This window comes from Hypomesus transpacificus, chromosome 22 (genome assembly GCF_021917145.1).
Source record: "Hypomesus transpacificus isolate Combined female chromosome 22, fHypTra1, whole genome shotgun sequence".
NCBI lineage: Eukaryota > Metazoa > Chordata > Actinopteri > Osmeriformes > Osmeridae > Hypomesus > Hypomesus transpacificus.
The window spans coordinates 867923-882952 of NC_061081.1; the positions used below are offsets into that span (position 1 = coordinate 867923).

At 46.5% G+C, this 15030-nt stretch overlaps 1 protein-coding gene across 2 annotated transcripts in view; it reads left to right on the plus strand.

The window, feature by feature from the left end:
* The first annotated feature begins 349 nt into the window (after positions 1-349).
* The window catches only part of dclk2a (doublecortin-like kinase 2a), a 39059-nt gene continuing 24378 nt past the window's right edge, over positions 350-15030 (plus strand). For both annotated transcript variants that reach the window (XM_047045928.1, XM_047045929.1), the window contains exons 1-2: positions 350-1294; positions 5449-5789. In XM_047045928.1, coding sequence (XP_046901884.1) covers positions 892-1294; positions 5449-5789 — 744 coding nt within the window. In that variant the 5' untranslated portion in view covers positions 350-891. The remainder of the gene's footprint in view (positions 1295-5448; positions 5790-15030) is intronic.

A 15030-nucleotide genomic window follows, 5' to 3' on the forward strand; every position in this document is an offset into this window, starting at 1 on the left:
AGGTTTACATGTTCAATCAATTTATCCATCTACAGTCTCTATTTGACTGCTTCATCAAACATTCTTGCTCTTTAACTGTACTCATATTTCACTATACACAATGAGCACTATAACTCATCATTAAAGCCTCCATCAGCATATTCAAATGAACTATTGATGACTTAAAATGTTTATATATTGAAGTCATACCGGAATAATGTGTAGTTCAGATGCGCAGTTGCAAAACAATAGAGCGGCTCACCGGAGTGCGTTAGGACCCTGAGGCAGATCAATCCTCCACCCTCCCCGTTGATTTGGGTGACAGGACAGCCTCTCGTGTTACTGCTACAGTAAAACTAGTGCAGACTGTCACAAGGAGGATGTGAAAACAAGAGGAGGCTTGCGGTGTCAAGCATGCGGATTTGTTAAATTCTGTGGAATTAGAAGCAGGTTCTGATGCTATGTATATTTGCTTTATAACATTCAATGCGTTTCATCCGCATTTACAATCGGATACATTAATATCTTTGGGAAATTTCTCTTTACGGAAAAGCTGTTATTGATAAACCATCCTTAGGCAATCAATCAAGACCGGACTACTTTCACCTGGTATTGATTCAAGGTTTTTGGAAAACTGCTGTAGCTGTCAGGTTATGAAGCTGTAATCGTTCCTCTTAGTCCTTTCCGTTTAGTAAGTTTTCCAGGGTACGGTAAGATTTCTAGCCTGTAACTGTGGCTACAATCAATATTGCACTTTGTATTTGAATCATTGCGGTGGGAGATAACGTTCACGGTGTTCTGGGTAGACCAGTTTACTGCATCAGCCAACGTATTTGGCACAATTCATTGGGAAAACAAAAGCTAAACGGACGCGTGTGTTTTAATTAGGATTATATAGTAAGAAACACAAACATGTCACTCAGCAGAAGTATTGAATTTGAACACTTCGAGGAACGAGACAAGACGCACCGGTCATCACGGGCCAACAGCTCGGGCTCACATTCAGGTTCCAGAGGTAACGGTCTCGTGCCGAGCCCGGCTCACAGCGCGCACTGTAGCTTCTATCGTACGCGCACACTACAGTCTTTGACATCGGAGAAGAAAGCAAAGAAAGTACGTTTCTACAGAAATGGAGACAGATACTTTAAAGGTTTGGTGTACGCCGTGTCTCACGACCGTTTTAGGTCATTGGACGCCTTACTCATGGAACTCACCCGGTCCCTTTCGGACAACGTTAACCTTCCCCAAGGTGTTCGGACTCTGTATTCGGTGGACGCCGGCAAAAGGATCACAAGCCTAGATGAGCTAGTGGAAGGTAAGTTGACTAAATCTAGCTTCCTGCCATATGAATACATACATCATGTGGGGAGATCAATACGTCAACTCTAAATGCGCATATTGATAAGTGAGTAGAATTTTGTCAAGTGTATTATCAGCTTTCCTCTGAGCAGGGTGAATGGACTACTAAACTATGTTTGTAACTCCTGGTTTAAAATACTGTGAATAGTTGCAGGGGCCTCGTCCCATGTGACTTGCAAAGAGTGAAAGTTTTGTTTTGGTCATGTGAGATAGATAAGATGAAAATAATCAATTATTATACCTTAGATGCTTGGCATGAACATAAGAACACTGAACTCAGTGACTCCGGCAGTGAACCAGTAGGGCTCCCAGTTTGACAAAGCAATGTTGACACGTGTGACCCAGTGCTCTGCAGCAGTCAGAGAATGATGAATGCACAGCCAGACACACCCATGGAATGCTGGGCTGGGCTGTAGTACAACTCAATGTTAATATGCATTGATCTTTATTGACTTCACTTGGGGTAGAGAGAGAAAGCGTGTGCATGTGTTTCATGTGGTCGTTGCAGGCTTCATAACCTATTAAACGTTGAAAGAAATCAATATTCTGCCCGACTCCCACCACGGTGGTTGTGTCAATAATAGCATCACAACTGCAAAACAGACTTGAGATGAGTGTAATAATAAAAAAAAGGGACTTAAAGTCATCCATGTAGGTTTAATGTTCATTTTCTGCATCAGCTTGATCTAATCTGTGATCAAATCATACATATAACATCTGTATGTCTTTCATCTCTATGGTTCCCATGGTCTCTCTCCATGTGAGCTGCATAGCATACAGTGAGAGCAGCATCTATGTGGCAGTCAATTCATCTACATGTTTGGCGCTGCCATCCAGTCTGCACCTTGACCTCTAGAGCCAATCCTCTTTTAGCAGCCTAAATGACTAAATGTAAATGTTAAATGACTAAATGTAGCAGCCAAAGGTGGTGAGCACTCTAGGTAGCAATCTCCCTCTGCACCTCCGCACTGCAGACTCACCCTTCCCTCTCCCCTCCCTCATCTCACCTCACAAGTCTATTTCCAACTGACATCCTCCCAAATCGGATGCTCTGCACCACTTGTTCCTCTCTCTCCCCCAGAGAGATTCCATCAGGGTAGATGTAGGTCACTGTTCGCTCCAGAGAGACCCATAGCATCTCTTCTGGGTTGGAATGAGTGGAGAGATTGTGGTCAAGTTGCAGCCAAGAAGTATCTCTAGCTCACTTAGTGAGATACAGTACAGGAATGGTAATTAAATACTTTCACACCTAAACCATGTTCACAAACCAATATAGTGGAGCCATATAACACATATACATATAACATATTGGCATGTGTTCAAAGCTATGCCACTTGTTATATCTACTCTCTCTCCCTACTCATTGTAAAACAAAGCCTTGACATGATCAGTCTGCAGTCACCCCACTGTGACCCAACGGTCTCACACAAGTAGCCCCTCAAGGTCCCCCTGCTGTGGAAGAGGGGCACAGTCCGAGTCAGGGTCCGTCTCGTCGGAGGAATAGGAATGTAGTAACGGACTGTCTCGGCCCAGCAGAAGCTTTCCTGGCTGTAGACGCTGGAGGCCAAACACCAGAGTCTTGTCTTTGTTTACTCAGCTATCAAATTGGTCGGGGGGGGGGGGGGGGGGGGGGACTGCAGAAACTGCCCAGCTCAGCCTGCCCCAATTGATTGAAGGCTGCAAGAGGGTGGAGGGGCTTTTGTGTGTAAACCCAATCAAGGCCCATTCACATGCAATCCCTCTTGGCAGAGTGGGATGAGTGTGTCAGCAGCAGAGATCCTTGCCTCCAGCTGTGCTGGGAGCCCCTAGACTGGGCATAGTCTTGCTCATACGACATCATATTGTTAACTTCCAGTACATTTGCAAGGGGAGTCTTGACTCCGATATTTTAGAGTGTATTTGACTTTGATTTATGAGAACTACACAAATTACAGCATACCACTATATTATTAGGCTCTTAAACCCTCCTTGTCTCTCACTTCCCCTGTGAGTGATGGTGTGTGTATTACCTTTAGTGACAGATGAGTGGCCACTGTGATGGGTTCCTCCGCAGTCAGCAGCTGGCTTTGCATGAAGGCCCCTTGTTAAAGGTCTCAGCTGGGCCTCATCTGAGCTCAGGCCCCTGAAGAGTGTCCTGGGGACCCCTAACCTATCCAGTGATGTCACACCTGAGCCCTCTTACCCCCCTGAGGGTACTCTTACCTCCAGTCACCGGTCACATATCATAGAGGGACCCCTCTGCTCTGTCAGACACTGAATTAATAGCAGCTCCTCTTTTTTTCCCTCCATCTTACTATTCTGAGTGGGGAGGTCTCTCCAGCTGTGGCCTGGCTGGTTAATTAGCCCTTGGTTAATTGCTGGTTTCACAACGGTAAGTATCAGGGGAAGGTTTGTCTCACACCTCTAACTCCCTTGATCGCTCCCGCTTTCTCTGTCCTTCTCTGTTTCGCGGTGCCTCTGGCTCGTGACGCCAACGGGAGAAAGGGAACTGAATGCTAGATGACCTTGTCGCCCAGGAATGAGAGCAGAAGTGAAACTTCAGAGCACTTTGTAATGATGTCAACCCGAGGCCAGTAACGGCGTGTTAATCTCAGCACCATGGACAGCAGCACACGCAGCACCCCCAAAAGTCAGCCTTGTGACCCATCCAAAGTCGTTCACCTTGGTTTAGGTCAGAAATGTGCTCAACATAAATCTGTCCTCTCCATAGATTTATATCTTGTCTCTACTGTTCCATAATTCCCAAACACACCAAATCCCTATCAAATGTGTACCACTTCTGGTAACGTTCCTACCGTCTCCCTTTCCTGGTACCTTCTGACACCGCCCCCATGCCGGATGATTCTCTTCTCAGCTCCGCGAGGGGTGACACCTGTTTTCTTTTGGAGCCAGCAGGTGTTTTTCACAGCCACATTTCATGTGTTGCATTTTTTTGAGTGGTGTTGTTGCCAGGATATTAGGCTTATTAACTTTAGCATTAACTAGCTGATTATTTCACCTTCATGATTTTATTTTCACTTTTCAGGTAATTGAGTAATGGATGATGTGCTAATTGGTTCACAGCACCATATCATTGACAATTTTAAAATAGTGTAATCATATGAGGTTTTTGGCATATTATCTCCATACTACTCCAGATTCCTATCCTTATCCTTATCCGTCCTATCCAGCCCATAGCTGTGCCCACAGTCCTTGTGTAGAATGGCATGTTGTGGTGGGATGTTTACTGTTATAGAGCAGAGGAAGAACGTCATCATCGATGGGGTCAGCCATGAGAGGCTGTCAACTCGAGAGGAAAGGCCATCCATATCATGTTCAGCGTCTGTGTGCCGCCTGGGAAATCCTTCCAGCACAAGAGATATAGACAATGTTTCTAGGCAATCGTCTCTTTCTCTTTATGTCACGGTCTCTCTCTTTTTCTCTCTCTTGCCGTTTCTCCCTCTCCTTACTTGCCTCATTGGCAACCAAATGGGAACCACATTTGTTACCCTACAAACAAGCACTGTAAACAGGCAGGCATAGCTTCCTCCCTCCCACCTCGCGATTTAATTTACCAGTGAAGTCCTTCGAGTTGTCACACCAGTCTTGCATGGAGAGGAAGCACCCACTTGCTAACTGCTACAATGGCACGTTTGCGAACAAAGCAAAAATACTTTGCTTTGGAGCGAGGCCAGTGCAACGGCTTGAGGAAAATAAAAGAAGGAGGGGGGGAGGGAGAGAGAGAGAGAGAGAGAGAGAGAAGGGACAGTGTGTGTGAGAAAGAGACAGTGAGAGAGAAAAAGAGAGAGAGAGAGACTGACTTGACCTCTCAATGTGCCTTTTTGTTCCGCAGAGGAATGTTAACTCTTTGTTGCCCAGGGTAAAGTTATCTATCAAGACGTTAGTCAAACTAAAACATATTATTTTGGACAGTAGACGGTTAATTTCGACTTGATAGTGAGAGTATTTACTTGATTTGTGTAGAATACACGATTTGCAAAACATCTTTTGCTGGAAGCAAGCATAGGTTGGACTACATTTGAGGCTGTTATGTTGCCTGTTGTGTTCCTTGACCAAACTCCTCTTTGGTTTGGTATCACCTTTACCCTCCCTCCCATCTCTTCTCCCCAGGTGAGAGCTATGTGTGTGCCTCCAACGAGCCCTACCGCCACGTGGACTACACCAAGAACGTCAACCCCAACTGGTCGGTGGGCATCAAGGCGGGCGCGTCGCGCTCCCTCTCGTCCCTCAGCACGCTGGTGAAGAGTGAGCTACAGCGCGAGTCCAAGGACTTCATCAAGCCCAAGCTGGTAACCGTCATCCGCAGCGGCGTGAAGCCGCGCAAGGCTGTCCGCATCCTGCTCAACAAGAAGACTGCACACTCTTTCGAGCAGGTGCTCACCGACATCACCGACGCCATCAAGCTGGACTCTGGGGCGGTGAAGAGGCTTTACACGCTGGAAGGGAAACAGGTAGGAGAGGTTCTGTAGTGTGGGGGAAATGGGATGAGCAGGCTTGACGTGGGCAGCAGATATAGACTCAGTCATCCACCAAAAAAACATGTATTTTCAAAGTCAATGTTGAAGTGTCTATTATGTCTATTATGTGTTCATTAGGGCGTGGCCATTGAACTCATGACCCAGCAAGTGGCAAAAATGCCACTGCAATCCAATGAGTTATCCAACTTTTCATATCCATTATCCTTCCCTGTAATCCAGTCTTAATCTTATTGAAAAGATTATTTTTTGAAAGAGAGAGAGAGAGACAGAGAGACAGAGAGAGAGACAGAGACAGAGAGAGAGAGAGAGAGAGAGAGAGAGAGAGAGAAATGATTCAGCAAAACTCCTGTACAGTGCGGCAAGGATATAGTCTCTTTCCAGTATGTTCAAACACGCCCTACTGCAGCACATCAAGTTGAACGGGATATTTTAACGTGCAATATCAGACCCCAATGGGACGGCGAATGAGAACTCTCCAAATTCCAAATCCTCATCTGTAAAATGGCAATCTGATTTATTTGGTTCAGCTGTGTCAGCAGTCTAGGTAATTATGCCCCCCTTAATCCACGAAACACTATTATGCGACAATTATTTGGTTTGACTCAGGTAATGTGTTGTAGCACAGCAGCCTCAAACTATATTTTATGACCGTATCCTCCTCTACCTCACCGACCTCCATTTAGTCATGCAAGGCTATAAAGAAAAAAGACTGGAGCAAGCAGCCTCATGGGACATTTATGTCATGATCAATGTCCCCATTTAAAAATCCCATCTAGACCCCTGCTGATGTTACACAACAAGGAAATGATGAGAAGCACATGGTCCCTGTTTTAATATCCCATCATGCCTTTGGTCGATACAAAATGCTGCCTCATCTGGAGCGAAAGCCCATCATGAATATTTAAATCCAGTAGATTAGGTCCAGGGATTTCCTAGAGATTGTCTGCTGTTGGAGAGAAGGGGATTTTGTGATTGGAAGGACTGAATACCCTGTTGGTATTCCACTGAAAAGGACATGGACATATCCCTTCTACCTCTTTCATGAATTAGACCTTGTTACAAAATACATAGTTCCCCTGTATTTAGTCTAAAACTGATTTATGTGAAGGTCATGTCAGGTAGCCAGGTACCTCACATTATTACCCACAATAACCAATTCTTTAAAGTAAGTACATTCAGACAACTACATAGAGCTAATAACTGTGTAAGGGTTTTAGTGACGGACCACAGGATGTACAGTGAGAGTGCACCGTTCCTCAAATTCCAAACAGCTGAGTCTCGAGACCGTCCGCCAGCAGAAAACAAACCCAGCTGACCCTTCCTTCCTGTCATCCGGTGGAGAATCTTCACAGACGAGCCATGGTAGTGACTCACTAGAGCCGCAATTCTGCTCGGACACTGATGGCCTGACAAGGCCTCTCTTCACAGACAAACCCATCCGTGTCCTGGACAGGAAAACATCGCTGACATCCCCCGACAAGTCATACAGCTCCTGTCACCACGACACTGCAAGAGAGGCAGTCACCTATTCAGCAAAGCCCTTCTCTGCATGTCCTTTTGAATTGTTGTGGTTTCAGAGAGCAAAGATGATGACATCTGAGAGGATGAAAGTGCTTGTAGTCATCTGTGACCGTGCAGTAGCTGTCCACATTCACTTTAACCTCTGTGAAAGCAAGACTGAAATATGTTTATACCCATCAAGAGCCTTCAACAGAGATGTTTGATGCTCCTCTTCCATCATGACATTGGGAGGGAAAGAAAACTATGGACATCGCTGCTGGGAAAGATCACCTGTCACTTAAACTGAATTGACTGCTCCCTCAGAACTGCCAAGTCTGTGAAATGCAGATGTCTCACCTGGACCGATCTTGTGATGGATGCCAGTAGATCCCCCTTCAGGACTAATTCCACCCAATTTCGATGACAAGAAGCTTTGATGTGACTGTCATTGTCTCTCCCGATCCCCAAAGGGACCACTCCAACCACATTCAGCTGTTGGACTGACGAGCTTAACAACTTCAGTAAGATTTTATACTCAAATTTCTTTAAGCCACCTATTTCCACCCAGACAACCATACTATTTGACTGACTCCCTTCATCCATTGATGCAGACTACACAGAAACTAGACGAACCCTGGATACTTGGGAGATAAGAGGCACAGTGAGAGGGAGGAAAAAAGAGGGTACGTTCCCTCTGTTGTCCCCAAGGACGGATTTAGCCACGCAGATCCTGTGAAACCCATGTCTGCTAGAATATGTGTGGTTGGCGTCTCACACTGATGATGTCACTGGGGATTTGCCTCCATGCCAGTGGTGAATCCAGATGGGAGCCCCAGGCTTGTCTGGAATGCTGTCTATCTCTGGAATTTCCCAAGGAAACCCCAAACCCCCACCTTCCTTACGCATGGGTTCCTGTTTTATCCAAGCTATGCAAAAATCGCCCGCTAGCTCCTATTCATATGCAAATATGCTAATATTATGGAAATGTCTGGAACACTCCTTCCCACCACTACTTGTTAAAAATTCTATCAGAACTTTTTTATGAGCTGTACTTGGTTGCCATATGTGTGCACCACACTGAGCGTTGTTATGGAATTAATATCCTTCTTTAAAAACTGTTGGCAAACTGTTTTTCCCGCTCAGCCTTAATGGTGGTATTAGACCAGTGGGGCTTCACAGGAAGCCTAATGTACCTAAAGCACTTAAAACATGATTGATGGCCACTGCGATGCAGCCACACCATCATTTATTGCGTAATGAACGCAATCACTTTCCTTTCGCTGTGGCCGAGAGATCGGCTCATTTGCATCTGCAGGAACCTTTGACCAATTTCACATCTTTGTTTTCAGAAGTTACTTTTAACCACCCCATTCATTCACTTAATTTTGAATTGATTAAATCTACAATCTTCCCGCTGATGTCTGTTGTGATATCAAATCACAGAGCTCCTTGATGACAGCTTGTTTGTGCGGGCCTTCCCTAGATGACGGACAGCATTAGAACCATGGGTTGTTAATGATACACACAAACCCCATTAGCTCCAACCTTTCATTTCCTGTGATGGATCACTCTGCTTCCTGTCAGGGTGTGTCACGTGCATTCTGTTCCACTCTAAAGATCAACTCCATTAGTTGATTGACATCTCTGTGACTACTTTCATACCCTGATGGTGCCGCAACCCCTGCTGCGTGTTACAGCTACATGTTCCACAGAGGGTCATTAAACCCTAACTTCCACACTAACCACACTGTTGCTTGTTCTGAAAAGCTGATTTTTGTTGATGCCGTTGCGTTAGCTCGGTAACAGCATGTTCTCGGCGCGAACAATTACTACTGCTCACTAGGGGTGTAAAAGTGCACAGAAGTCACGGTTCTGTTTCCATAAAGTAGAAATGCCTGTTACTGACTGAAGATGTATTCTTTGACTGCATGCGCCGTGACATCAGTATCATGTAGTGAATTTGCGGTACGAATAGACCTACATGTAGGCCTCCCATTAGATCCCTACTGCTCACACATCAACATTGAGCATGATATTATTTCAGGAACCATAGTCACGATACTCCGCCAAGAATTTCTCCCCCAACAGTTGTTGCCAACCGAACGTTGGAGGTCTAAATCAGCCTTTCCCACCTGCCCCTGTGACCACCATCCCAGCACCACACAGCCAATCTTGCCTGTCTGGCATGACTGGGCTGAAGAGAACGTGACAGATGTCCTTCTCACCCATCAGACCTGAAATAATTTCAGCCAACAAGCAGCCCCTTCTCTCTATATATTTTCTTTCTCTTCTTGTTTCCTCTGTCCCTTTGTCTCTCTCTCTCTTTATCTATCTATCTATCTATCTAACTATCTATATATCTCTCTCTCCCCCTCAAGCAAACTGAGGCCTTCTGTCCAACATGACACTGTCCACCACGAACGTTTGTTTTTGTTTTGCTTTGCTTGTTTGTCTTCATTGGATCAACAAATGGGGTTGAGATTTTGAGGCCATGGCCTTTTCACCCGGTATCCATCGAAACACAGCTAAACTACATCACTGTGTTGCATGAGTAACTTAAAGTAGACATAAAACACTGAGTTTCTATGGGCCTGAGAGGATATTATGGTGGACAGGAGTCTCATTTTGCCTGTTAACATCGTCAAAGTTGCTCAATTGAATTACAGTCGTCTGTTTTGAGGTTTAACCATGCAGGCTTGTAACCAGAACCCTTTGAAACTAGAAATGTGGTTTCTGGAATTATGATTGTATAACTGTCTAAATACCTCTCTCAAAGTTTTCCTGTCTTCTAATGTATTTGACCTTAAATGCATTGTGTATACGTAGGCACAAAAAAATAATAATATTAGTACTATTTGGCTTCTTTTCCCTCTGCCTCATCTTTTCCCCATCTGCCTAGCAACAAAAGAATTAAGTGACACTTCACAGGACAGGCCTCTGCACTGTACTGTGAATGCTCTCCCAGGGCATATTTGGATGTCGTGCCATAACGTCACGCTCTATTAAGACTGACACGTCCTTTGGAAGGTGTGAGACAGGGCCTCGGAGACAAGTTATTTCAGCTAGTCCTTCTTGTCAAGACTCCTTAACTGGATGCTGTTGTTGTCATGGCTAAGCAAGACTTTCTGGCATGTACTTTCAAATCTCAAAGTCCCCCTCAAGTAATGTAATTCCCTCCAAAAGACATAAGATTGGTCGTGTTTCGGGCTTTCGCAAAGGCTTTGTCGGTGTAAGTACTTTCTTAAGTCCTTCAAATAAGAGCTTTCAATTTAGCATAACCACTAGCATCTCGGCTAACAGCGTCCAGCACCAAAATGACGACAGAGGCCTTTGAATAAATAAGAGTTGATCAAAACCCCTTCACCCTTTTAGCGGTGCGCACCAGACGAAAGACGCCACCCCAGCACTGCCTGCCATCTGCTCCTCCACAATGAAATCACAGGTCCCAGTCTGCAACTACACCCATCCCCCTCACAAAACCCTCCGCCATCCCCTCCCTAAACCCAACCCCCACTAGCCCTCTTACCGGGATCTTGACCAGCACCGGATAATTAGACGTATAAGCTGACGTATAAGGAGGCGGGGGTTAAAGTGCAGCTGTCAGGTGTGTGTGTGTGTGTGCATATTCTACACAATGCAGCCCTCAGTCCACTCTCTCCAGTCGATTTCTAAGCTGCTTCTCTGAACGAATGTTAATTGATATCTGCGCCAATGGCAACCAACGAAATCAGCTGCTGCTTTTGTGAGTAAACTCTGTGCTGTTTAGCATCTCAAAGCTGCACGGGTTGCAAGAGAATACAAGCAATTTGGATCGGGAAAGGAATCAGAATGAGAAACTGTTAAAACCTCCAGCCTAGCTTGCTGGACCAGCAGCAACTCTCCATTGCCATTTATAGGAACATATTTGTGCTCATGCTATACAGTACTAACTTTATCTGTTGTCAAGACAAAATAATTCAAAAGCATTTGCCCAATGGGGCATGGCGACTGTATAGGCAGGTAGCCTTTTTCAGAGTCACCCTTCTGTTTGGGCTGAGATGCAAGTGATTCCACCGTGTCAAAGGCCCCCACTGTCCCCTTTGGAGACTTGACTCTCCTGGTAACATTATGATGACATTATGATTATCACATGCAGCTGACTATAGGACCAGAAGGAACCTGACTGCACCCAGATGATTGTATGAGCTCAGATAAGGACCCTGCGAAGGGCAAGCCAAGCACGCCTCTCACAGGAGGAAGAGAGAGGAGAGGGATGGAGAGACTCTCCCCACCCCCATCTCTGGATCCGCATACAACTGCCCCCCCCAGCCTCGGCTCCTCCCCCTCTTCTTTTCTCTCCCCCTCTGTTTTCCCTCTCCTCCCCCTCCCTCTGGTGTCCTACTGTGCTAGACAGCTGACTAGCAGATCGGCTCAATTTTGGAGCTACAGTTCTCGTTAGGAAAGAAAATGAATCAAAACCTTTGACCTCCGTAAATCTGCAATGTGCCCGGCCTTGGGATATGATGCATTAGGGAGCATGTAGACAGAGATTAGACATGAGGCTGTTTCAGGGGATACAGAGTTGGCAATATCCACAGTACACAACCTTCTGCTGCTTATTTGGTCTTTTTCAGTGCTGACAATTTAATTCCCTGACAGTCCGGCTACAACCAGAATAGAATCCTTTTGCAGAGCAGCACAAGCACTTGGGGTGCTATCTTGGGGGTTTTGGAAACAGGTAACTAGAGTGCTTAGTTCACCAGCATCTCAAGTGACAGGATCCAATTGCAGTCTGTACACCGGGGCATTCTGGGTAATGTTGTTCCCCTCGGGAGACACAATGGTTTATCTCCATGGGAACAAAGTGGTTTGTAGTCTGACGTAGGTCCACATTACTTCATATTCAATGTGTTTTCCGCCATCATTTATTATTACAATGAATAACAGTATAGACTGTTATTCATTGTAAAAGCTAAAGCAGGGCCCATGTCGTCAGAGTCCATGAGCAAAATACGCAAAGGCATGGGTAATCGACAAATGTGTCTCATCCTGTACATTGATCGTAGGTGGGCACTGCCTTTTCGCTAACCAGACGAGTCACTCTTCCTCAGCCAATGAGGAGAAGAGCGACGGCCTCAGGCAGTTCAGGTTCTTCAGGCCCCAGAGAGCACGCTTGGACATCCTGGTTTGTTCAGTTTCAAAGTGATGTATTCTCTGTCCAACCACCTTGCCCATTCTAAGCAAATAGAACAGCTTTGTAATAGCCTGCTCTTCCATGACCCTGGTAGAATGAATGGATGTCCCCGTGTGATGTAATCAGGATGACATTCAGCTCGTTATCCAGAGGGGGGGACTGTATTGTAGAGGCCTGGGATGATCGAGGCCACTGCGGTCTTCTCTCCCTCTGAAGTGCCTCCCTAGCACTGTAATAAACAGTATGAATACGTAGGGGAGCTGAGCTAATGGGACAGTTTGTTTCTGGATTGATAATTGGATGAAAAAACGTATACAAAAATAAAGGTTTTTGGAGATTCAGACAAGCCCTTTTTCTGTGTTTACAACGTGGCTGCATTTGTAGATGTCTTTCATGTTTCATTGTGAGTGTGTGTGTGTGTCTTCTTTTCAAATGCGGGCGTGCGCGTGTGTGTTTCTTTGTCCGATACCCATGTGTCTGCCTGCTAAAGTGTGCATGTTTCGAGTTAGGGGAGCTGACTGAGCCATCCACTGGGGTGGATTATCTGCAATGAAAGGAGATGAATGGCTCAGCCTGTTTGGTTGTGGGGGGCCCTCACCCTGTAACAATGCCCCCCCCCCCACACACACACACACTGCTACACACACACACACACTTAGCTGATCCTGGTTCAGAATATAGAATATATCACTCTCTATCTGTTTTGATTGGAAACTCAGCCCTCCTCCCCTTCCCCACCAGTGAAGATGTATGGAATAGGTCAAGGATTATCCTTCTCTCCCTCCTCCTCTCCCTCCCTGTCGCTGGAGGGTACAACAGGCACCGGGCCCTTGTTTGATTGTCAGGCATGAATAGTTTTCAGGGCCAAGGCTGGATTAAACGGCACCATTTAGGTCAACAGCCAGCAAATGTGCATACAGCCTCTATTGTTACCAGCGTAATGAATGGACCACACCACCCACAAATCATAGCATGTTGATACTATCCACCTGTCACAGGCTTGAGAAATGGAGTTCCCAATGTGTAAACGCTGTGTAGTGAGGCCACAGTGGGCCACATGATGCTCACGATGTGTTGTCACTACTGCCCCTTGTTCATTTACAGTATACAATTCAGGAATCAATAATTTGCAGTATGTGGAGTTTATTTAAAAAAAGATGAAACGTGGAGTCTGGATGTGATTACAGAGCACAAAGCCTTTCAGAGGTAATATGAGTCAGAACACTGCCAGAAGCTCTGTTTCAATGGTGGACTGGGCAGGACGTTGTTGGCAGTGCCCAGGACGGGGTACAAATCTCTCTGAAGGACCCAGAGCCCCTTCTGCCTCCTCGCAGCTGGTACATGGGGCCAGCGTCGACCCAGGGGGACAGTGGGCACAGAACAGAGACCACACTTCAGTACGCACAATAACAAACTTTTGTTTGTCAAAAAAAAAGCCAAAAACATTTGCAGAGAGAGAGAGAGAGAGAGAGAGAGAGAGAGAGAGAGAGAGAGAGAGAGAGAGAGAGAGAGAGAGAGAGAGAGAGAGAGAGAGAGAGAGAGAGAGAGAGAGAGAGAGAGAGAGAGAGAGAGAGAGAGAGAGAGAGAGAGAGAGAGAGAGAGAGGAGAGAGAGAGAGGAGAGAGAGAGAGAGAGAGAGTCTAGGCATCCGGACGTGTGTGTGGAAGGAGGGTGTCTTTGTGTTGTGTGTGTGTGTTGGGGTGGTGTTGGCATGAGGCTGGAAGACATCCAAAGCGTGGCAGCGTCCGGCGGGCGGGGAGAGCAAGCCATTGTCTTCTGATCTCAAACCAGTGTTTTGTTGAGTTTGTCTAGCCCTGGCTGATTGCCCCAGTGTTATCGACCGAGCCCCTGTTTCTGTTCCCTCTTGCTCTAGGAAGGTTGACATTGTAACATTAACCTCTGATCTAGTCCCTGCCCCACCATCCACACCAGGGTTACTTCAGTCAGCATCAAACTCAAACTCCTCAGTTGCTGTCAAGTGAGCCGTCCTGTTATAGCACAAAAGAGGTGCTCCAGCAATCGCGTTGGTGCAATACAGAGGTCCCTTTTGGGAGGAAGTATGCGGTGCATCACACCCACACGTTTAGACAACTCGATTCAACATAGTCATACCAGTTGTGCTTTTCGATGGAAATTATTCCATCGAATTCCATTTGGAATGGAATCAGCTGTAGAGGTGGAATGTCTTCACAGCGTACTCAGACTCCTTAGTCCGCCTGTGTGAGGGGCAGAGAGAGGCAGGGGTGGGAGGAGTGGGAGGGGAGGGAGGAGTGGGAGGGGAGGGAGGCCGGGGAGGGGAGTGGGAGGGGAGGGAGGAGTGGGAGGGGAGGGAGGACGGGGAGGGGAGGGGAGGGGGGGAGGGGAGGGGAGGGGAGGGGAGGGGGAGGGGAGGGGAGGGGAGGGGAGGGAGGGGCGGTTTTGGGCAGGCAGCAGGCAGACTCAGCAGGGGGTGAGGGAGGACTGTGGGCGATTCAGAGCAGTCAGAGACTGGATGTTTGAGACTGAGAGCAGTGAAAAGGGCCAGATACTAAAGTGTGTACGG